Source organism: Anastrepha obliqua, chromosome 3 (genome assembly GCF_027943255.1).
Source record: "Anastrepha obliqua isolate idAnaObli1 chromosome 3, idAnaObli1_1.0, whole genome shotgun sequence".
Lineage (NCBI taxonomy): Eukaryota > Metazoa > Arthropoda > Insecta > Diptera > Tephritidae > Anastrepha > Anastrepha obliqua.
In genome coordinates this window covers 125,362,074-125,380,930 of record NC_072894.1, presented here as the reverse complement: position 1 = coordinate 125,380,930, position 18,857 = coordinate 125,362,074, and the positions used below count along the sequence as shown (strand labels likewise).

The following is an 18,857-nucleotide window of genomic DNA, read 5'->3' as shown; positions in this document are numbered from 1 at the left end:
AAGAGTCATGAAAATATTCGCACAATAAGAAAAATATGATGAAGCAAATTTATGTAGACACGATGCGGCAAAAAGAAAAAAGTTATGTATGTATCTTCGGTTGGGCACCCTGTTCTGGCCTTTTTTCGTCCTGTTGGAGGATCCTTTTTAAAAGGTTATGTCCATAAATCGATAGAAAATTGAATTTTAGGAAGCTGCCTGAAAGCTTAAGTCGTTAGCTATAATAAAAATATGTTAAATTTGCGTCCAAAGTCGTAAAAGCCCGGGTGCCCAAAGGAGAGTTAAAACAGTACACGAAACTCAAAGGTAAAAAAATAAATAAAAATGTTACTTTTACTTTTGAAAACTAAACAAAAAACATAAGGGATATAAATAATTGAACATTAAAATGGATCTACGGCATCAAAACAAAAACAAAACTGTTACTGTCAAATTTAATCCTTTACAGAGACAAAATTCACGTAAAATGTTTTGAAAAGTTCAATTTCCAAAAGCACATAAATTGGCACTATTATTAATTTGCTTTTTTTTCTTTGCGTTTTTTGTTTTTGTGTTTTTTCTTCGTTCACTAGCTTACCCGCAATGGACTCAATTTGAAGGCAAAACTGCCTTTGGCATACTGATTGTACATATCTCGGCAGTAATTTATTAACGTTTATCAATTCGTAGGGAATATTAATAATTCATTTTATTAAGCAAGAAATGTTGCCTTTCTTAATTGGATGCATCAGTGTAAAAAATAAAAAGCATCTCCCACAATTGCCCGTGCACTATGGCGGATGCGTGCATACACTTATGAACTCAAACGTATATTTTGCTTTTCAACAGCAGTTCAAACACATAAGAATAACTTTTATGCAAAACAGACGCGTTCTCCGCATCACAACAACGAGCAAACTAAATTGCAGCCACGATGATGTTGGTCCATGATCCGCCAGCCACAATCGATGAGAGCGAATGTACGCAAACTCCTACATGTGACGCAGGCGGTTGTTGAGGCAAGCACACTCAAATGTTGCCGAAATAATTGAAACAGAAACAAACAAACAAAAATGATGAGAAAACACAATCCCAATACACCGACATCACTCCTAACAAAAGCATATTATGAGATTTCCTAAAGGGCATACAAATACACGGACTCTTGGTTTCACTTTGTAACATAGAACTAAAATGGGGTTTTCCATAACGCACGCACACACACAAATACATAAATACAAATATGAATAAGTGTGTGTGTGTGTAAACATAATAAAAGCTTCACATTTTTAAATTTTTAAACGCAACTGCTTTTAACGAACACCAAGAGAGCTTCTCCTTGCGGTAAAAGCGTTTAAAAAGTTTTAAACTCACCACACAGACGTCACGCATCTGAGTCACTTGCATTTCCAGATCTCTTATACGTTTAACGGCTGCCTCTTCGACCCGTGTATGTTTGGCAACTTTGTCGGCAATCCGTTGTACGCCCTCCATGGTGAGCGAATGCTGACGTGGCGAAGGGTGCATCGGTGAACCTGGAGTTGGTACTGTTGCTGTCGCTGTTGGATTATTTGGCGCACCTGTTGATGGCAATGCGTTCATAGGATGAGCTCCATTCACAGATACATCCTCGGTGACGCTATTCGCATTCGACGAAATTGAATGATGCACAGATTCGAGATTTTTCGTTTTCTGATCGAGATTATTCTCGATGTCACGGAGCTGAAAATGCGTAATTCATTAGAGAAAATTATATAACTTATTTTAATTAAATTTACTAAAAAATAAAACAAAAGCAAATAAATTATATTATATAAGAATAAGCGATATCTCACCTGCTCCACCACTTGATCTAACACCATACTTTGCTCTGCGGATGGACGCATATTTTGCAGTTTGTCTTCCAGAAAGCGTATACGCTCCTGATAGCCTTCGCCAATCTCCAATTTCAAAGTCTGCACCTCATTCTGTAAAGCTTCGTTTGAACGTGTCTGGGAATTTATGTAATCCTCCAATTGCTACAATAACAGCAAAAACAAAATGCGCATTAAAAGTCAATTAAACCTTCGTTAACTCGCTAATTTACCTTGTTCTTCTCAGTCAGGACATGTTCGTTGAGCGCCTTTGTCTCCACTTGTGTCTCTAACTCGGTGATAATTTCACGCAAAACGAAAATTTTGTCAATTGAAGCCTTTAGCTCCACTTCGAATTTATCACGTTTCGCATTCGTTTCACTGAGTTTTTGTGTGAGTTCGCGTATTTGCGATTCCAACTGTTCGACCTGTAATTTGTGGCAAAAAGTTTGGATGCAATGTTTTTTTGTAAAACAAATTAATTTAGCAGCTTATGGTAAATGTTGTTACTTTTAGTGAGAAAGAGGTAATTTTGATTAGAAAATTAGAAAACTTAGAATTGATTGAGAAAATTATGCTTTATTATGCAAAATAAATATTTGAGAATAAAAAAAAGTCGGTTACTAAAGTAAAGTATTTAATACTATTTATTGTACGAGGGTAGCCTTTTATATTTTACGCTTTGGCAACACTGCGTTTGATGAGCTATAATTCGATATTTTTATCGAAAGTTGTTGTTGTTATCGAAGTTGAATCTCACAGAAAATCTGGCTATGTGACAACTGTACCACTACAGGCAGGTAAAACAGTAAATTCTGAGTGGTACTCAAATGTTTGTTTGCCAGAAGTTTTCAGAGACATAAAGAAGACCAACCGCCTCCTCCAAGCCAATGCGAGCTTTCATGTATCGGCTCACATGAGAGAGCTTTTGAGCACACAAAAGATCGAATTAATGGGTAATTCGCCTTACAGCACCGATTTTGCACCTAATAATTTCTGTTTGTTCCCAAACATCTAAAATAAGACGCGAGGTCAACGTTTTTCAAAACTTTAAGAACCTGCTGAATCCTAGAGGTATCCACTTCTGAGTGGCAAAAGTGCTTTGAAAATTCGAAAAAAGTATAATATCTTAAAAATATGGTGTGAAAATTTGAAGTTAATCCGATAAATAAAGGGTGATTTTTTAGCTAATATCTTTTTAAACAGTTGGTTTAAACAGCTGACGCACGTTTCGTGTTTTGTTTCACTGTCAAACATCTTCAGTTTGGTCTATAATTTAACCATGAATCGTCTTACAAACGAACAACTCTTGCAAATCATTGAATTTTATTAAAAAAATGCGTGTTCTGTTAAGAAAGTTTATCGCGCGCTTCTTCCATTTTATGGTCAGTTTAATCGACCCACTGAAGCGGCTATTCGAGCTATTGTAACTAAATTTAGAACCAAATTTACATTATTGGGCATCAAACCACCAACACGCTTACGGCTCTATCGGTCAGTGTTAATGATGACAAGGTCACAGTTTGGTGCGGTTTATGGGCTGGAGGTATCATTGGACCGTCGTACTTCTTCAAAGATGCTGCGAATCGTAACGTAACTGTGAATGGTGAGCGCTACCGTGAAATGATATCCAACTTTTTTTTGCCTAAAATGCAAGGGCTTGACTTGCATGACATGTGGTTTCAACAAGACGGTGCCACATGCCACACAGCACGCGTAACAATGGACTTGTTGAGAGGCGAGTTCGATGAACATTTTATTTCACGTTCGAAACCTGTCAATTTTCCACCCAGATCGTGCGATATAACGCCTTTAGATTATTTTTTGTGGGGCTATGTTAAAGCTCATGTCTATTCAGACAAGCCTGCTTTAATTAACGCATTGGAAGATAACATTAAAGCATTTATATGTGAGATACCGGCCGAAACATTGGAAGGAGTATGCCAAACTTGGACTAAGCGGATGGACCATTTGATGCGCAGTCGCGGTCAACATTTGCATGAAATAATCTTCAAACATTAAATTATATGGGCTGTACTATCGATTTAAATAAAAATTGCATGCATTTTTCTGAATTTTACGTGTGTTTTTTTGAAACACTTTCCTATAGCTCTTAAAAAATCACCCTTTACTTTTCGAGCTATTTAACAATTAATAAAGGCCGCTCGGGCGATCCGGAGCTCGATAGCAAAACTTTAAATGCGTTGTTCTCAAAACTATGTTTTTTGGACTGGTGATCCCTGTAACTTAAAAACCGCTTGGTAGATTTCAATAAAATTTATACTGCTTTTGAAAAACATAAAAAACTCGTGCTGTCCGAAGGATTTGTTTTTTTTAAAGATGTCGATTTTTTTTAACAATTAATTGCCGGCTTTTTTTCTCAAAAATCTGAAAAATATTTCCTGAGTTCGCTATATTGTTAATTTTGAAGAAAAAAAAATTTTGGTCAGGATAAGATTATCTATTATAAAACTATTTTCTCTTGTCCGATTGATTTTAGATGAAGCTCTAAGGACTTGTAATGATCACCGCAAGGGATTTCTAGAGAAACGGGCTCCACACAAACAGCGATAACTTTTACAATTAATTTTTTTTTTTGAAATTTTGCTAATGCCAAGTCGAAACGTGATGGATTAATGCTATGTTTTTAGTTTTGTAAAATAAAGCAATTGAGTAGCAAAAAAAATTTATTGAGAACCATAATTTTTTAAGGGCTTCTGACTACCCCTAACCCCTTAAAAGTTACTGCCGAAATGAAACTCTAAGTCTCTCTGATTGCAGCTTTAAGTTGTTAAAGTCGGTCATAATATTCAACGCACCAGGGTAGCTACGAATGCTATAGTATTTAATGGACGAAGTAGCGAAAAAACCGTAGAATCAGTTCAAAACGGACGACGTTGAAGCGTTCCACGCAATTTACAGAAGTAGGGAATCACTCAGTCCACATTGTGGCGTCGATCTTACCTACCATTGTAGGCATAAAGCTCTCAGCCAAAGTCTTTATAATTAGCTCACAGAGTAAAGCCTCTTTATCATTTAGGGCACCGAAAGTTCGATAGAAAAACTCAGTAACAGAAATTGTCAACGTTCCGGTAAATTAAGGTGGCGTCACACACTCTCCCCAGCTTTACGTACCCTATCATTGGACCGGTTAGAAACTAGAATATTTAATTGGAGAATGAAGATTGACCCCTAAATGTATGATTTTTGTGGTGTGCGTCTTGATGTTATTCCACAAACGGACCTACAGTTTCACGCCGCTTCCGAACGGCAGATGGATGCTAGTTCGTCTGCCTTTTCGTTTCCTTCAATGTTCCGATGTCCCGGGACCCAGATTAGGGTAACGTTATGGTTTTCGCTCAAGGTGGTAAAGCTATTTCTACTTTGTTCCACCAGTTTAGACGTAGTTGTAGCCCAATCTGGTTCTGGAATAGACTCTGCGAAAGAATAGCGACATTGCGCTTAAAAGAGAAGTCTGCGATTAGTAACCTACAACCTTTCTCTATTGCCAATACTTGAATGCACTGCAAGATGGAAGATACGCAGATTTTTCAATTTTAGGTGTATGAGAATATAGGTATAGCTGCTCAAACAACACAATCTACATATTTTAAAACCATCTGCATAGACTGTAGTGTGGAAGTTGTTTATTGAGAATCCTTATTGCATTCATTCCGAAATGGACACAGAGAGGAAAAATTCATACTGAATGTCAGCAATGGGATGATGTAATCAGTTCTCTGAGAGGTGACCCGCTTCATTTAACCTAGATGTACTCATGGTTGCCATCTTTCTGATATGCAGATCTGTCGGAATAACGTGGGTCAGTGCATTAAGATCCTCCATAAGACATCATCTGATTCCACCGACCGTTATTACACAGGCTGATCTTCATATTCTGCCAAGTAATTTGATATTGTAATCTCTTCCTAGAGCTTTCCACCAAGCTACGGATTCGTATGTTAAAATTGCTCGTAAACCGACTTACACAACCATAAAGTATCCTTCCAGGCATACAGATACTATTTCTGCTTTCCTTATCCGTTCTTCAATGTTCAGTTTCAAACTAAGTTTGGAGTCCAAGATTATCCCTAAGTACTTTGCGCTGGGTGGAATTGAGAGAGTTTGTCCATTAATAAGTGGCACCCATGGTCAAATATTTATATATTTAATATCTAACACCGTGAAGATACTTTAGCAATCAAAGTGAAAAAAATAGTTCGTTTAAATTCTTAACTCTAAAAAAACCACTCTGTGTCTTCCCTCTTATACACATTTTGCAATATTTTATTTCACTCTTTACTCGTTTGTTTAGATCGTCAAGCGATTGAGATATTAGAATTCATACCGTCATTTGTTAGTCCAACGTATTTTATTTACATCATCAAGCGTCAAGTTGTGACAGATCCCACGCTGATGCATGTTTAAATTTTTAATAAAAGCTCTTATTGAAACACCCAGTCCAGTTGTTGGGAAATGCACATTCAAAGGTCAACATTTATAAGCATATCTTTTTTTACAATAACTTTGCATATCGAGTTCAATAATTCTCGAAGAGCTCATTAATCCTAAAATTTATGGCATCTGCCAGTTTATTTCGTAATGAGCAAACATCATTTATTCTTTTGAAGTATGCGTATAAATATATATGCACAATATATTTATATTTTCCTCACAACCAATGTCTCCACAATATACATATGTAAATATATAGTAAGTACTTAAATACGAATTTGCCCTTGGACTGACGGTCGGCCGAGCGGAGAGTTGCTCAACTTTTTCCATTTGCTGAAGCTGTTACACAACTACATACATACTTGTACAGTCCCTGGCCACTTAATTATGACCGGTGAGTGTTTCATGTTTTTTGGTTTAACTATGCAATTTTCTCCTAACAGTAAAGATTAAAGCAAAACCCAATTGCTAAGTGAATTTCTTCGCATGAAAGTTCGCTGTCAAAAATAAAGCACATTGCAGTTTATGTGCGGTCAAGGTACAGCTGTACGCTGGGGATATTGTTTTACTTGCATATTCTGCGATAGATCTTAAAAACTGATTGGTGATCTTTACGCTTATTGCACGTAGTGGGGTCTAAACGTAAACATGTTGAAATCTAAAGTTATGGTTTTCAGAGAATGTATAAGAATTATTTCTGGCTGTGAATATAAATATCCTGGTATTACCTTAAACTTTAAATTTAGTTACATAAAACATTTGGCTGTCTAATGCAGCGTACCTCACCCTTATCGTTCCGTTGTTAACCTTGGTTCGCAATTCTCCAGTTCTTAATCGTATTGAAAATTGCTGGGTTTATCTGAAGTAAATTTTGTACGCGTATATTATCACCCACCAACAAGTTTGTTTCTTCCTTTCTAAAATTCAAATTCTCATTATTAAGCATATTTTAGCAGCCAGCGACTGTATGTAAACTTTTCGTTGTGTAATCTGTTAGCTAAGGGCCATGAAATCCGATTAGGTGAGAAATACATTCAACAGGTCTTAAACTGTTTATATTTACTCAAGAACATTTATAAGCAATGAATTTTTATTTCTATAAACTCTCTTTCAAATTATATCTAATTTACTACACTGACGGTAAGCTGTTAGTCTATAAAGATGTGCAGTTTAAGTATTTCCTCAGTATATAACATAGTATATGAGTGAATGTGTGTATGTAAAAGTAGTCTGTTTTCACAGTTTCTTGTTCAACTATTCAGAGTTTTCTTATAAGAATAGGGTATTGTTTTGAAGGGAGACTTGCTATTCTGACCATTTTGGTGTTCTCGTATTTGTATACGACTGCAAAGGCGTTGCATTAGCGGAATCGTAGCACCTTCAATAATAAACTGTTTCATAATATTTTTTCAAATAGAAGTCGAGACATTGCGTCTTAAGCAGCTACACATTTGTGTTGTCGGGAAAAGAAGTGAGCGGCCAATTTAAATCCACTATCTCCGCAAATCCAATAAAAACTGTTTGTTAATTTATCAGATCCACATTGAAACTAAAACATTTATAATTGTGTATCTAAGAAACACTTTTCACTACATTTTTTCAGATCTTAAAAACTCATATCTCAAAAGCGATTTAACTTCTTTATATTCTAACTTCGTATTTAGACTCAGCTTAACTAGCATTTTTCACAAAATTTACTACCGCATTTCTATTTATTTGACTATTATTTGCTTCGGATTTAAGGATTTTTGAATTGTATTGACAGTAAAAAAATTGTACAGAAAGTAAAAAAATGTATGTTTTTCTTAGATAAAAAGACTGATACCGATTGATTTATAAAATAAAACCTAGTATGCAAAACATTTAAGTGATTTTATTGAAACAGGTCTGAAATGGAGAGTAGGGGTATCGTTCTTAAATATTTTTCAACGGCTGTATGCTTCAATGCCGTAATTTTTTTTGTCAAAATTAAGTTTCGATCTATGACGAAGAATAATTTTTTGTGCGTAATAACTTGCGGAGCCATTATTTCAACGGCGCGGTATGGATAGTGACTCCCTTTTTCTAGATGCAAGTAGTAAATTTAGTCGATACTTTTTCCGAGCTTGCTACTTGGTATCGATACTTTTTTGCAGTATTTGCTATATGGCAATGCTATCATTCATTATGTCAAAGTAGGTCATGTAAATTTCAATTTGCATTGTTTTTTCGTGTATATATCTCGTACTTTAGAGTGATTTGAAAAGAGAAAACTTTGAAAAATTGTCTCAAATAAACTTACAGCGTGTAAAATATGTATGCAATAAAAAGGTGAAGTATACGACGGTCGCCGTAGCCGAATGTGTTGATGCATGACTACCATTCGGGATTCACAGAGAACGTAGGTTGGAATCTCGGTGAAACACCAAAATGAAGAGAAAGAGTTTTATAATAGCAGTCGCCCCTCGGCAGGCAATGGCAAACCTCCGAGTGTATTACTGCCATGAAAAAGCTCTTCATAAAAAATATCTCCCGTTCAGAGTCGGCTTAAAACTGTAGGTTCCTCCATTTGTGGAACAACAACAAGACGTACACTACAAATAGGAGGAGGAGCTCGGCCACACACCCAAAAAGGGTGTACGCGCCAATTATATACACATATATATATATATATATTGTCCCTTGCGAAAAATTTTTTTCGAAAGCAGGAAATTTGATTCACCAAAAAAGAAATAGCGTTTTGGTCAATTAATTAGGCAAATTGCCATTTTATATATCAGACGATTTTTATTTTTTTTTTTAATAGGTGTATGGTCTTAAAGGGTGTCTGCTTGAAAAAGTGAAAGTTGCCTTTTAGATCTGAACGATTTTTTGACGCAACGTTAAAAATGTATAAAATTGTCTTGAAGGAACTCAACACAGCACAGCACCGTTGCTATTCAGCAATACTGCTAATACTCTCGTAAGTGACACATTTTTCAACGCCAAGTGCCATTCGCTTCAAAATATGGTCGTCACATTTGGTGTTAAAATAATTTTCTACACTTGAGCAATGCCGATTAAACTCCACAAATTTTTCCATTCGCTACTATATTCGTTCTGTAAACGATCCAATTTTTCACCTTGGCTGTAGTGGTACTGAGGAATGTACCAAATTTCCTGTTATTCAGCCCCATTTGGAATGATGTTATGCACAAGTTTCTACTTCAAACAAAAAAGTTTCTTCTTCACCATATCGCCCGTCTTACCCACGACAGTCGGTTCTACGTTACCGGAACGACCCGGATCTATATCTGACCAAGGATTATCACTCTAACAGTATTCCTTACATGTGTATGTCTTTATGCTGCTACAACAACAATAACTACACCCTATGAATACATCGTGGGACATAGCTCACTACAGACATCTGGCGAAAAGAGTTCTGAACTTTTTACTTCACCTAATATACGAGTACAGCTTACTCGCTCTTAACGGAAGCCTCTCTTAAGCGGACACCTCCCAGAAATGGATACTTTTGTCAGTACATACCACAAATCCTAAAGAATTTTTTGAAACTTTTTCTCTCTTCTCTCTTTTGCTCCCATTACACCTTAACCCTCCCATAAGATATTAACTTTTTTTACACTTTTCTCATAAGCGGACAAATTTTTCAGTCCCTTAAGGGACTTAAGAAAGAATACACTGTATTGTGTTATATTAGACCAGTTTTGCAATGATCAAGACTACTAGCAGCGTAGAACCATCGGAAATAGTACACGTCTTAATATTAGTAATTTTTTAGTAAAAACACATACAAAACCAGTGTTCAATTAAACGATAAGATTTACGAATATATTTACAAATTAAATAAAAGGCTGTTAGTATGAGTAACACTAGGAATTGAGCAAAGTTCTCCAAAGTCACTTGTTAATGCAAATTCGTAAGAAACAAAGTGAACAAACAAAAGCAGGTTTCCATCTAGAAAATAAATTCATAATCCCATTCATAGTACTAGAAATAGAAAAATTAAATAAAATGTTAGTATAACCAATTGTGCCACCGATGAAAATGAAATGAAATTATTTGATAAGTAGGAAAGCATCGCAAAAGTAATACTCAATTTTTTAATCAACATTAGGAACAGAAGAAAAATCTATTGAGAGAAGGAGAACCAAAACACCAAACGAACAAACGAAAGAAAACAATTCAACACCAGACAGCAGAATGTTTGCATATTCCACTCACCTCCTTGGAGGCATTTTCAAATGTGCTGCGCTCCTTCTCCTTATCGCGCAGCTGCGCTTTTAAGCGCTCAATCTCGCGCTGAAATTCATCACGCTCCTGTTCTCGCTCGGCGGCTTGCTCTTCGAGGAAGTGACGAGTTGCTTTTAGTTGTTTATCCGCCGCGTCAATCTATGTATTGTGCATGGAGGAGCAATCATATACATATGTAAATATTTATTTAAACGCCCATTTTGTTAATATTATCTTTTATATATGCACACACATACTCGTACATACGATAAAAATAAATTCTACAACTTGCGAACTTAATATAAAATTCAAAAAAATCTATTATGTACAGGAACGCTTTGTAAGTACAGCAGCGCCCATTTGTTAAATGATAACAGTTTTAGAGCCATATTTTATTAACTGGGCGCTAGAGTATTTTCTATATATACGTACCATTCTGACCCCATTTCTCTACAAGTCACTAATCTACGTTTAATTTCGTTTGCTTACCTGCAATTGCAGATCTTCGCGATCTTTCTTTCCGCATTCCATCACCTTCTCGCCTTCGCGGCAAAAGTCTTCAATCATTTGCAACAGCACAACAGTGGCATCGTTACTGGGCTGTTGCTGCGTGGGCGAAGAGAGTATATTGCGCGCCTTCTCTTGCAATTGTGTGAAGCTGGTCGATGATTTATCCGAACCGGAAACACGTTGCGGACTCCTAAGCGAGCCATGGCCATAGCCCTCCGCATAGTCAGTCTGGTTCAGCGAATTTAATTGAGACAATTGGTCACGTAGTGTCTGCAATTCCTGTCCCAATTCTGCATTTCGCTTGATTGTGTGCTCCAATTCGTCCTGCAACTTCACGCGATCAGTTTCTGACTTAATTAGTCGATTCTTCAATTCATGCACCTGGAAATTGAGCTCCGATGCATTGCCATCGGGTGTGGAAAAAATCTCATCATTATCATTTGAATTTTCACCACGTAGGCGGTTCAAATCGGGTGGCAATGAATTGAGTAGCTGTCCCTGTTGTTGTTTTGTGTGCTCTCTGTATGTTGGCAAATTTTGTTCATTCAGCGATGAAGTACGTAAAAAGCGATGCAGTTTTTCGCGCTTTGCCGGACATTTTTCATCATCGCTATCTCCTTCACAACAACTATCAATTTTCTCCAAGCCACTGGATACGCTAGATAATCGAGGTCGTTGGCGTTTATGTAGTTCTTCCGATAAATGCAATAGATACACGGCTTCAGCGTTTAAACGTTCCAGGCATTCGCGCAAATCGAAGTCTTCCACTAGATCACCACATTTGTTGCTTACAAAATCCACCAAAATGGGATCTTCGACTACCTCCAATAAACTGTGCACATCGGGAACGTAGCGTGCCTGCTTTTTGGAGCTCAGAGATGTATTCAAAAGGGAAATATTCATATCCGCGTCAAGTGTTTGCTCATCTAAGGTACGATTATGTGCCACCAGGCGCTGTACCTCCTGCATTAGCGTGCTATTGATGTCATCTTCGCAATTCACAACGCATTTGGAAAGTTCCGCTAAAACGCTGCGGAAACTTTTGCACAACTCTCGTAAATTATCGCGATCATTAATTACCAGTTCAAAGTCGCGAGCTGAATCGAAAGTTAAATGACGTTTATTCTTGCGATTCAGCTGCTTTTCATAGTCTGCTTTTAGGCGCGACATCTGTAAAAACAAGGTAAGGTAGTGTTTTTACACTGGATATGTGCGAAGTATAGCCTTAATTTAATAAAATAATTTTGATAAAAGAAGCTTCAACTAAGGCACATTAACCCTCCATTGGACACCTTTTTTAAAACTTTCGGTTGAACACCCGGGGTTGGCCTTTTCTCATCCTGTTCGGGGACCTTTTTCAAAAGGGTTATATCCATTAATCGATAGAAAACTAAATTTTAGGAAGTTAAGTCATTAGGTCAAGGTCAAGTCATTAGCTATAATAGAAATATGTTAAATTCGCTTTCAAAGTCGAAAAAGTCTGGCCAGACTCGGGTGCCTAGCGGAGAGTTAAACAGGTAGCAGAAGTAGCGCCAAAACACCAAGAGCAGTGTACTTTGTTTTAATTTTAGATACGTAGAATGCCAAAATATATATTATCAAAGATTGACAATTTAGAGTAAATTAAACAAAACTTTACAATTTAGAGCCCAAATTAATAGAAAGAAGCAAAATTGCACCCCACTGCTGCCACCCGAATAATGTGCCTTGGCCTCAACCCTTCAGAAATGATGTGCGACGTCATATTTGCCTGCTCTCTTCTTGCCTAATACAAATGATGTTGTTATGTTGCTTGTTATATGAACTTGCCGAAATAACTTACTTGCATGTAAACATATTTTCTCTAAAACACATGCGTTTATAATTATGCAACGGGGTGTATGTGCAAAGTCAGCCGAGGCAGGCAAATGAATAAAATCGAATGGAAATTTTTGCTCTTTCGAATAAGCCAATTATTATTATCGATTATTTTTGTTCAATTTTTCTTCTTTTTTTCTTGTTAGAGCTATATAGGCCAGTCGAAGGTAAAAAAACGACATTATTAAATATTTTTAAATACATACCTCTTCTTCATGCTTGATTTTCAGTTGCGCGATTTTCAATTGGCTCTTAGCGGTAAATTTTTCTCGCAATAAAATCAATTCCGGTGGCCAATGTTGATCGTCTGCCGTGGTTTCCGACAACAAATTCTACACAAAATAAAAAAAGAAACGTATAAATACAAAAGATTTTAAACTTGTTTTAACGGAAATGCATTTGATGCCCATAATAAAAAAAATCGTTTGAATATTTGAAAAAACAAAATGTACAAATATGCAGGCACACATTAGTACGCCAGCCGTAAATAGTAAGAAATTATAAATGGGGGAGTGAGAAGCTTTCTGACATATGCACACATACATACATACATATGTACGCATGTAAGGAAATGCATAGAGTCAATTGCCTGTAATGACCGAGAGAAAAGTTCAGCTTCCTCAACTAGGAAAGCATAGGCATACATACATATGTTAATAATTAATACGAATTTTTCGTATACTGGGTGTTTCTTTTATAGACGAAAGGCTTAAATAGAAATAAAATAAAAAATATTTTCAGATTCCGTGAATTTTGCTTTTTGTGGCATGTAAATTTATAGAATCAATCTTTGAATAAGATTTCGGACATGGAGATCTAATTTTCACACAGTCCACACCAGGGACTGTAATCACTTTAAGTTAGATAATATACATATATGATAATTATAATTATCAATTGCATCAACACCTTTATTATTTAAGCTATATGTAGACAATTTTTTTTTGAAGAAGCAGACGTAGAAATAAAAGTTGATGGAACATTTATAAATTATATTGGCTTCGCAGACGGTACAACACTGATGCCAAATAATTGGCAGGATCTCCAAACAATGATTAACAAAATGCAAAAGACAGCAAAGACTTTGCGCTAAATATGAATATCGATAATACCAAATCTATTATTGTAAATAAAAGTGGCAGAGACTACTCAAATATGAGGCTTCTTCTCCTTAATTGGCGCGATAACCGCTTACGCGATTTTGGCCGAGTTTGACAAAGCGCGCCAGTCGTTTCTTTCTCGTGCTAACCGGCGCCAATTGGACACACCAAGTGAAGCCAAGTCCTTCTCCACCTAATCTTTCTTTCGCTTTGCCTCTTTATCCAGTTTGGAGAAGGCAGAACTAACAGCGCGGTTGTTAAGGCCGATGATGTCAATATCATCGGCATACGCCAACAATTGTACGCTCTTATAAAAAATTGTGTCTGAGCAATCAAGTTCTACGGTTGGCACGATGCTCTCCAACATCAGGTTAAAGAAGTCACACGACAGCGAGTCACCCTGTATGAAACCTCGTTTGGTATCAAACGGCTCGGAGAGGTCCTCCCAATTCTGACTGCGCTGCTGGTGTTGAGCAACGTCATCTTGCATAGCCGTATTAGTTTTGTGGGGATACCAAATTCAAACATCGCGGCATACAGGTAACTCCTTTCCGTACTGTCGAATGCAGCTTTGAAGTCGACGAAAAGATGGTGTGTGTCGATTCTCCTTTCATGGGTCTCTTCCAAGATTTGGCGTATTGTGAATATTTGGTCGATGGTAGACTTTCCAGGTCTGAAGCCACACTGATAAGGTCCAATCAGTTGGTTGACGGTGGGCTTCAGCCTTTCACACAATACGCTCGCTAGAACCTTATAGGCGATATTTAGAAGACTAATCCCGCGGTAATTGGCACAAATTGCAAGATCGCCCTTCTTATGGATTGGGCAGAGCACACTTAAATTCCAATCGGCAGGCATGCTTTCATCCGACCATATTTTGCATAGGAGCTGATGCATGCACCTTACCAGCTCCTCGCCGCCATGTTTGAATAGCTCAGCCGGCAGTCCGTCGGCGCCCACGGCTTTGTTGTTCTTTAGCCGTGATATTGCTATTCTCACCTCGTCATGGTCGGGTAACGGAACAACAATTCCGTCGTCAACGATTGGGGTATCGGGATCTTCACATTCTCTATGACATGCGCAGCTGTCACCGTTTAACAGGTTCGAGAAGTGTTCCCTCCATAATTTAAGATTGCTTTGTATGTCAGTCACCAGATCGCCGTCTTTGTTCTTACGGAACAAAGCCCCGGTCTTAAAACCTTCTGTAAGCCGCCGAACTTTCTGGTAAAATTTTCGGGCGTTGTTCCTATTGGCCAGCATCTCAAGCTCCTCGCACTCACGTATTTCGGCCTCTCGTTTCTTCTGTCGGATAATACGTCTCTCTTCCTTTTTCAGCTCTCTGTAGCGATCCCACATGGCTCGCGTTGCGCCCGTTCGCAGCGTGGCTCTATAGGCGGCATCCTTTCTTTCTGCGGCAGCATGACATTCCTCGTCGTACCAACTGTTTTTTCGGGCTCGCCGAAATTCGATTTCTTCTTCGGCGGCGGTACGTAGGGAACGAAAAATGTTGCAAATGATGCAAAATAGAAGTTTAGTAAACTATTGCCTTCATGAAGTTTAGTAAACTACTGACACGACAGGTCTTACCAATTAAATTAAGTACACAAATTTTAAAATCCTCCGTAAGATCGACACCTTTTCATATGGATGCGAAGCCTGGACATTAAAAGCTGTACGCCGACTAGGTGCTTTTGGGATGTGGTGGTATACAAAACTGATGAGAAGGAACGAAGAGAAATTTGCATGAAAAAAATGACTTGGTTTAACTACTGCTCATAAAACAATTGGTGCATTAACAGAGGCCGGGAGAAACAGACTCAAATTTAAAGACATCGTTAATAATATAAACTGGCTATCGTATGGGTAAGACCAAAATAATATTGTATGTCATCGTGAACGTTCAGTATGAATACGCCCACCAAAAAGATGTTTTAAGACTAATTAAAAGGATTTTATTTAAAATGTGAATGCGTATTTGAACACATTACACCAACATTGGGAATTTTTTTGACGCTGTAAAAAGCTTATGCGTTGACACGCCCAGCCTACCGGACGTTAAGATTAACCCTTTTGCGTCACCGCACAAAATGCGCGAGGTACTGAAAGCATCCTGCGTCAGCAAGACTTTTACTGTTTTTTCTAATGAAAAAGAATTTACAGGATTACCAAAATTATTTATTTGAATTATTATTCTGATGGATTTCTGTCATCTGGAAGTAATCGATCTAACTTTTTGCACAAATTTTCATAAAGGTGCCAGCAAAGACCTGCGTTAAAAATTGTTAGTTCGATATTAGAGATATGCAAGTAAAACTTATCAACAGAGTATTGGTTGGCCACACTTACAACGGCAGTTACTTACACATGTAGGTATTTTATTTTTTTACTAGAACGTAATATTTGCCACCAGATTTTTAAAACCCAAAATCATATATATCATAACTAAATAAATTTTTGAATGGCATTTTAAAGGAAGCATACCTTTTATCATAGCATACTTGATTTTGATAATAAAATTATAACGAAACATTTGAAATTCTGCTCTTCGCTCCTGATCTTCACAGTAAATCAGGCTAAATTTATGCAATAACGCAGCGTATGTAGGCTTCCAAGTGATCAGGTGGTTGTGGTTTATCGGGGAGGTATGGGACTTTACGTCAAAAGAATTCAAATCAACGTGGCGTCCAAGGTTGGTCTATAAAGCGTGCCAAGAGGTCACTTTTTCAGAACATTAATTATTATCATTTCGAATTAAATTTTTATTTTTGAACAATCGTCTGGTTTGGTATTCATGACAAATTGCCGAGCCAGACTAAAATCAAAACAAATGAAAACTAGAAAATCGACTGTTACAAAAAACACTGCTACGAGTCTAAAGTTCTGCGGCTCTACAAAAACACCCTTTGCAAGTGCATATATCAAAATGAAATACTGTTTACGTGTCAGGAACAATGAATTGATGGCATAGGCGCCAAAAACAAAGAAGTGAAACATGTTTTTGTACTCCAATGCCTTCATTCATCTGACGATTTTCAGGGGCGGCTGGATTTGATGGTGCAGTGTAGTTTGAATGCAGCCCAATGAGAGCTTTGTTTTATTTGTGTGACGTTTAATACGTTTTGGGTATGTGGTGCCGCAAACTGTTTCTTCTATAATTTGTTAGAGCTCCCCTTTTTCGTATGTAAAAGCGAAAGTTCTCTTTGTTGACAGACGGCTGGCATGCGAACAGATGGAATGGCGTTTGTTTACACGGGTCTAATTGGAAAGTCTTCACAGAACTTTCAGTAGCTTAGCTTCAATTTCAAAGAGGTCAGAAAAGCAATATTTTCAACTAGAAAACTTTGTAATCGATTTTGGAAAAACTCAAATATGGGTCATGAAAGAGTGAAAAGTCTAGGTGCAATAAACATAAGGGGTTGTGATACTAAGGGTCAGTTTATTAGTTACATTTAATCACCCAATTCTTCCAGTAATAAATTTATGTAGTTACATTTACATTACATTACATTTATCATTATGGTATTCGCATGGGAAGCTAGTCCCAAAAATTGCTTAGATATTCAAAAAAGTTTAATAAAGCGTATATTTGGTAATTTATCAAGAGCCATTATACAAACATACATATATCTGTAGATTCAAGCTAATGTAAAAATATTCATCAAAATACTCGTACGTATTTATTATAAACATATTTCTGCTAATTCGATGACGTTCACAAAGGCATAACCGTTGAATTTATTTATCCGATGATCTTGCGCTTTTCGACATTTGCTTACGGCTTTCATAGAAAATAAGCAGAGAACGGCTGCTAACTAAATATACTTCCATATATGCATGTATGGATGAGTATGAATATAGATATGTACATTCCGCGCAATAGAAAGGTCATTTTTTAAATTTGGATGTATTTACAAATAGATTTTTCAGTTTTCGTTTTTGGAATAAATGCGCGAGCTGACGATGCTGACAGGCAGGAAACTGGCATATAAATTCATAAAAAACAATTATAATTTCAGGACTGAGAGCGAAAAACAACTAGAGCTGGGTAGTCCACAAATATATTAAATTTTGAATAACAGACGGCAGCTCTCACATACATATGTACTTATATCAAATATGTATATATGGGGAAAGAATGACAGAAACAAGATTGCGCCCATCAGAGAGTGCGTGACGACGCATTAGCTGAGTTGTGCAGTGTTACCAACATTTTGCTCTTTGCAATAAATTTAGTGCTTTTTTATACCCAAAATGCGAAAATTGTTATGTTTGGTGTTTGATTCTAATTTTTAGTTCAAAAGTTCAAAAAAAAAACTCTATTATTAAACAAAAGAATGTTAGAAAATATCACTCTGAAAAGTTTTTAGTGTTAATGAAAATTTGTTGGTTCTTATAAAATTTTATATATATTGAGTATAGTGAAAATTTAATTTTTTGTTCGTTTTAAGGCCATGTTATTGTAGAATATTAAACCTTCTTCCGTCAACTCTTCTTAACATTGAAAACCTTTTTACACATTTTAAAAAGCGTTTGAATTTACTGAATGCGAATTAAAACCATATTGGTGTAATCGTTTCTTCCGTCCTCAATCCTTAGTGAGACATAGGGCATCAAGAGGTGCATTCATAGTAAGTACTGAAGAAACCATAACGACATTTTTACAAAAAGATTACCTTATTTAGTACATAACCTGAAATATAGCCAAAAAGTCGTTCTCTTAACAAAACAGTTTCTCTTAACAAAAAACTCATAAATTAAATTGTACATAAACCATAACATATTTATTTAAAAAATAGCACATTTTAAAGACAATTTGTCACGCATACAAAGTTCTTTAAGTAATTTAATAAAAATTTGGAATTTTATTTTCTTTAAATGGGCATTATAT

At 36.6% G+C, this 18,857-nt stretch overlaps 1 protein-coding gene across 7 annotated transcripts in view; it reads right to left on the bottom strand.

Moving 5' to 3' along the window:
* LOC129241850 (pericentrin) overlaps positions 1-18,857 on the bottom strand; it is a 93,305-nt gene that overhangs the window by 19,881 nt on the left and 54,567 nt on the right. For 4 of the 7 annotated variants that reach the window (XM_054878384.1, XM_054878387.1, XM_054878385.1 and 1 more), the window contains 6 exons: positions 13,076-13,201; positions 10,992-12,182; positions 10,494-10,661; positions 2,066-2,260; positions 1,815-1,997; positions 1,354-1,701 (listed from right to left, as the gene is read on the bottom strand). In XM_054878384.1, the coding sequence (XP_054734359.1) occupies positions 1,354-1,701; positions 1,815-1,997; positions 2,066-2,260; positions 10,494-10,661; positions 10,992-12,182; positions 13,076-13,201 (2,211 nt within the window). Of the gene's footprint in view, positions 1-577; positions 830-1,353; positions 1,702-1,814; positions 1,998-2,065; positions 2,261-10,493; positions 10,662-10,991; positions 12,183-13,075; positions 13,202-18,857 lie in introns of those variants that run through there. The other 3 variants (XM_054878386.1, XM_054878388.1, XM_054878390.1) reach the window with 2 other exon arrangements.